At 37.1% G+C, this 5,973-nt stretch overlaps 1 protein-coding gene across 1 annotated transcript; it reads right to left on the bottom strand.

Annotated features, from left to right (window-relative positions):
• Window positions 1-3,201: 3,201 nt before the first annotated feature.
• On the bottom strand, window positions 3,202-5,054 carry LOC131789852 (uncharacterized). The gene is made up of 3 exons (XM_059107027.2): window positions 4,930-5,054; window positions 4,261-4,351; window positions 3,202-3,751 (listed from the first exon to the last, which is right to left on the bottom strand). Exons 2-3 carry the CDS (start codon window positions 4,331-4,333, stop codon window positions 3,291-3,293), a joined length of 534 nt encoding a protein of 177 aa, XP_058963010.2. The 5' UTR covers window positions 4,334-4,351; window positions 4,930-5,054; the 3' UTR covers window positions 3,202-3,290.
• Window positions 5,055-5,973: the final 919 nt, after the last annotated feature.

Genomic DNA, 5,973 nt, shown 5'->3' with positions numbered 1-5,973 from the left:
CCATACCGTTCTCTGTACTTTCCTCATGGTTATAACGAGGAGAATTTGCCGGATAATCAAGAGCTCCTTAAGTTGACGATCATTTCCTTTGTTCTCATGGTCATAACGTTTGATTTAGCAGTGATACAGTAAGGAGAAACTCGATACTAGTCATTGTTTAACGGGTTGACACCTCTCGGCTTGTTGTACGCAATCGGAGTTAGAGTGTATGCTTAAGTTTACTGGCACACAACCTGTGATCCAACACACAGATAACAACAGGGGATAATGCTGTGCATGTTAACGAACGAAACCACCAAAAGTGTTGGCTGAAAAATTCTTTTTGTGTTTGTTCCAGCTGATTTGATAAGTAAACTTTTCATTATTTGATTAGTACTTGGCTGTAAACTATTATTTTTCACGTGCAATATTTGTTAGTTTTACCTTATTTGCCTTCTTAAGTAGCATATCAGGTAAGACTAAATTGCTGATTGACACAGTGTCGGAACCATTTGTATATTTTCCGAGCTATCCTGAGGTCAACTTCCAGCTGGTTTAGAAAATTTTTTGATACTTGATCAGGGACAGTTTGAAACAAACACAATTAGGGATTGGCCGGTCGTTAATTTATCACCTGGGGGTGGAGTGTCAGAAGATTTTGGTTGTATCACAATAAAATTTACTTGTTTCCCTTCTTAGACTTTGTGATATTTTAACTCTTTTATTAACAGACCCGACCCCCTCTTCCTTCCACCTCCCCTCACGAACTGTGTAATGTTTGATCAGTTCAATTTGACTCATGACGTTGTATGTGAGAAAGAAATATTGATTGCGTTTATACAAAATGTCGGAAACAATTGTTTCTTTTCTCGTTTTGCCAAGACATATTTGTCAAATAAACCTGAAGTGAGTGGCATAATCTTTAGAGCTTGTTAATAAGGCACGTATATAATCGTATATGCTCGTTTTAAATCGATTTCCACTAAATGTTTCGTCTCTTACGGCAGAAAACAGGTTATTTTGCTTCTGTTCCAACAATTCGACAAGCGAAACTTTCCAATTACGATCAGCTTTACTGGGTTCAAATCTGGTTTTCGAAGATCAATCTATTCTTATGATAGAAGAAAAGCGACAGATAACACTGAATAATAATCACAATAATAATGACAATAATTATGATGATGAAGATGACGATGATCAATATCAAAACTAGAAACTTGCACCTCGATTATCTGAAGGCGAAAGTTAATAATGGCTCCAGAAACTCTCTCTCCTGCCGAGCAAATGGCACCTTATTAAAATTGATACTTTTTGATTCATGAAATGACCGTCATCGGTGGATACCTCTAAGTTTGGTATAATTTGTCTCGAAGGATTTAACTGGACAGAACACCATCTCCAAAAACGTGATTAATTTCAGAAGTACAAAAAATGTCAACTTCACTCCGTTGGGGAAAGCGTACTACTTTCCAAATTTAAAAACTTTAAACCTCCTTAATATATGAGTTACCCTTTCCACCCAAACATCAATGTGCATGTTCTTCAAATTGTTCCCTATACATTTCCTGAGGTGCTTACCAGGAGACTGAAAACTAAGAGCTTCTTTTAGTTGGTGTTCATTTCTTTTATTCTCGTGACCTTCGTGTTCCTTTCAGGAGTGATCATGACAGCATAGTGTCAAATTGAATGCTTGTCACGATCTGTCACTCGTGAGTGGTTGAAGGGCTAACACAAACGTGGTGTATCATGGGGCTACGATTTTGTCAAAGTTCACCAGTTCATCGGTTTCGTAGTCTCGATATATTGTCGTTTAATTTTTTATGAAGGATGACAGTGATTCCTGATTGAAATTACGGAACCTAAGCTGCTTCGTTATTAGGCTTTAAAGGTAATTGTCATTGGCGAATGATTGCATGCTCCGCCGAGGGTCGGGTCCATCGATTTATAACAACGAATTCGTCAATGGACCCATTTAATTCATTATCATTGATGTCCCGTGCGTATTTTAGGGCTGAATGTCTTTAAATTAAGAGATGAAAAGCCATTAAACAAACTTACCTACTTTTCCTTGTCAGTAAAGCATGTTTAGCTTCAGAGTGTGATGAAGAAGTAAAAACGCGAAAAAAAAAAGGTTAATTCTTCTCTTTCCAAAACCGCATTGAATCGCACGAACCTGACAAACAGCTTCAAAACTGGTTAATACTGTCCAGAGTCAGAGAATACTATCCGAAACTGGATATTAGTGTCCAAAATTTGGAAAATAGTGTCCAAAATTTGGAAAATAGTGTCCAAAATTTGGAAAATAGTGTCCAAAATCTAGTAACATTGTCAAATATTGGACAACACTGTCCAAAAAAGGAAAACAGTGTCGAAAATTAGACATTAGTGTCTAAAATCAGATTAGTGTCTAAAATAGGACACTTCCGTTTAAAACCGGACGCAAGTGTCTAAACTCGAACGCTAGTGTCTAAAATTGCACGATATTGTCCGTCACAAGGTTTGAATGAAAAGGCGATCAAATTCCTTCATGTTGGTCAAAACGTGTTGATCTAAACACGAAAGAGAACGAATGAAGATTGGCAGCATTAAAAGTTCATCCAAAACCTGACTTGCGTCAAGGAACAAGTGCATATCTAAAGACTAGTTTCCTGTTTCATTTAATTACTGACCGCCTTGACTTTGTAATAAGTCAAGTAAGTAATGCTGGCGTGGGTTGGATTATTTTTTAAAACAGCAGTGACCCGTAGATTTTCTTGAAACTGCGCTTTTTATAAGTACACTCAACAACTTACGAAATTCTGTATTGCTATAACAATTACAACTACTTTAAAATTGAGAATTATTATATAACTGCGACGCTTTGCTCAAAGTGTGAAAGTTTTAAAAAAAATTAAATATATAGATTTTACAGCTTGTTTTTCTTTTGCCCTTTTTTCTTTTCCATTTTTTCTTTTCAATTTTTTTTATCGTTCTCTTAGTTTATTGTGTCATTTATTTGAAGTGTTCGTAGGCCTTTGTGGATTTTGTGTGTTTCATTTCCCCGTTTAAGGTTTACATTAAAGTGTGCGCTGTTCTGTGAAGTGAGATTATCACGATACTTCGAGGCGTTGAGGGAAACAAGTTACAAGGGACTTCAAATGTGTCGAGATATGTTTTTAGAGAGGAGCATAACACATGCACAAAGCTGTGCATGTGTTATAAACTTCAAAGAAACAGAGCAGCTTTCCCTTTAAAACCCTCGGTTTATTTCTTCTTAACCTTATTACAGGTTCTTCTTCTAAGCAAATCTTCTAAAACTGGAATATTCCATCTCAGACGTACAGGATGAAAACATCAGCACAGGTTCTTCCCCCGTTGTCACCCTCGGTCCAGTTGGTCAAATCTTCACCGTACCACAGTCGTAGCTCCTGGCCAGCACTCACATTAAGGGGATCCTTAAACACTTTTAGCTCAATGACAGGGCTCGTGGAGTTGTAACCTGGAATTTTGTGCCATTTTCCTTTTGGGTGGTGGGCGCTCAGGAACTGCGAAGGGGGCAAAAGATGTTTATTTTTGTTATTGGTTATGACAGTGTTGATCTCCCGATGCGCTCCATCACCACAGCCCCAAGGTGACCAATTTTTGGGGTCTACCGTGCGACAAGACACGTAGCCGTACAGGTGGACCAGCCTCACGCCTCCCATTTTGCCATTCAAGGGAACTTTAAACTTTCCCAGTTGTGTATCTCTCGCACCAAAACACACGGGAGATCCATTTGCTTTTATAGAATTATCTGAGGAGGAACAATCAAAGCTAGAGGGTACTAAATAATAAATAAGTATTAAAGATTAATAGATAAATCTTTTGTCTTGGTCATCTACATGAGTGAAATCTTAAGTATGTGCCATTGTTAAAATATTTTTTCAGTTTTTTCTATTTAAAGAAAGAAGTGATTCCACTATTTTGGCCTTTTTGTAAATCGAATAGCAGACAATTTCGTTCATTTTTTCTTCGACTAGTTGGTTGGCAAAAAAAACTTCACCAAAGACCAAATGGATCTCTAAGGATAGTTCTCTTCCGGGGCAGTTCATGACTTAAATTCATTTCACCCTTTTACAAAATTTATATCGAAACCTCTCAGTAAGATGATTCAAAAGTACAAGTGATCTAAATAAATTTGATTTCAAGGATACAGTGGAACGAATCGTTGGAAATTTGCGTCTGGGAAATAAAAGTTCTGAATGAGAAGAGATTGTTAGTTTTCAAAAAAGGAAATGTAATTTAAACTGCATTGATAAATACCTCCAGTGATCTCATCCGGACATGTCAAGGCAAGCACAACCAAGATGAAGCACAATATCTTCTTAATTGCCATTTTGCTGTCTTAGGTCTCCTGAAATTAATTGAAACATATGTTAGCGGCCTGCAGAGTACAAATGATGTATAAATTCAACTTCCTTACATACAACAGCTCGATATTTCCGACGTAAAGCGAAGGTGTTTCGCAAGCAATTGTAAAATTCGCTGCTATGGTATCGAATACATTTACGTCGAATAGTCTCAAGCAATTTTCTATTCTCAACGTCCTAAAAGTTGGAACTCAGTCAGTCACTTGTTCGTCAAATCTTCTTACCTTTAAGACGAAAATGCAAGAGTTTTTACTTAAATAATTACTGAATTGGCCAAGTCGCGCATTCTCTGCACTTATTCTTTTTTCAATATATTGTTTTAAGTGAGGTGACGTCTCCCATAAGCCCGATGGCCTCCTGGGTCTCCTCACCTCTTATAATATGTAATGCCATACAATTTTTTTTTTAAAATATCATAAAGAAGCAAATAAATGATGTGGGTAATGAAATCGACCTCAAGGGTTTTAAGGTTCAATGCAAGCCATTTTACTTGAATAAGAAAGGTCCATCTAAGACACTCACTTTGGCAATTCAAAATCGTGTAAAGCCATTCTAAACTTACCTCAGCACTCTTCGTCGTAAAATCCTCTTCTTTAGCAGATTTCTGCTGTGTGGCTGAATCTTCTTGGGCCTCTTTTATACTTGGCAAGGCCACTTAGCTTTTAGTTGAAGATCGTCCATAAGCTGTTAACAGTTCATTAAGTGAGTAGGACAAGTCAAATACAGCTGGAGCACTTTAATTGAGCTCAAACGGATTGAATTTATTTGTTTGCTTTTCTGAGTGTCTTTTTATCTGTAAATGCAGTTTAAGGCAATCAGCTGTCTCTATCTAAATAGTCGCTTGACGATCGTTCAAAGTTAGGCCAAGTTTGCTGCCATTCTTTTCAAAGATGGTTGCTTCCTGAGCCAGTATGCATATACTCCATACCGTTCTCTGTACTTTCCTCATGATTATAACGAGGAGAATTTGCCTGATAATCAAGAGCTCCTTAAGTTGACGATCATTTCCTTTGTTCTCATGGTCATGATGTTTGATTTAGCAGTGATACAGTAAGGAGAAACTCGATACTAGTCATTGTTTAACGGGTTAACACCTCTCAGCTTGTTCTGTGGAATTGGAGTTAGAGTCCATGCTAAAGTTTACCAAAACGTAATCTATGATCCAACACACAGATGACAACAGCGGATAACGCTGTGCATGTTAACGAACGAAATGACTAAGTGTGTTTGCTGAAAAATCTCTTTGTGTTTGTTCCAGCTGATTTGATAAATAAACTTTTTGATATTTGATTAAAGACAGTTTGAAACAAATACAATTAGGGATCGACCGGAGACAGGTTTAGAGTAGTTGGCTCTAAAACTATCGTTTTTTATATGCAATATTTGTTATCTTATTTGCCTTCTTAAGTAGCACATCAGCTAAGACTTAATTGCAGGTTGACAGTGTCAGAACCAATTGTAAATTTTTTTATTGCTATCCTGAGTTCAACCTCCAGCTGGTTTAATAAGAACATTTTTTCGATATTTGATCAAGGACAGTTTGAAGCAAATACAACTCCTTACTTTATCACCTGGAAAAGGGATGTCAGAAGATTTTGGTAGTCTC

Source organism: Pocillopora verrucosa, chromosome 11 (genome assembly GCF_036669915.1).
Source record: "Pocillopora verrucosa isolate sample1 chromosome 11, ASM3666991v2, whole genome shotgun sequence".
In the NCBI taxonomy this organism is placed as follows: Eukaryota; Metazoa; Cnidaria; class Anthozoa; order Scleractinia; family Pocilloporidae; genus Pocillopora; species Pocillopora verrucosa.
The sequence above is the reverse complement of the archived record's forward strand: the minus strand, read 5'-3'. Positions and strand labels throughout refer to the sequence as shown.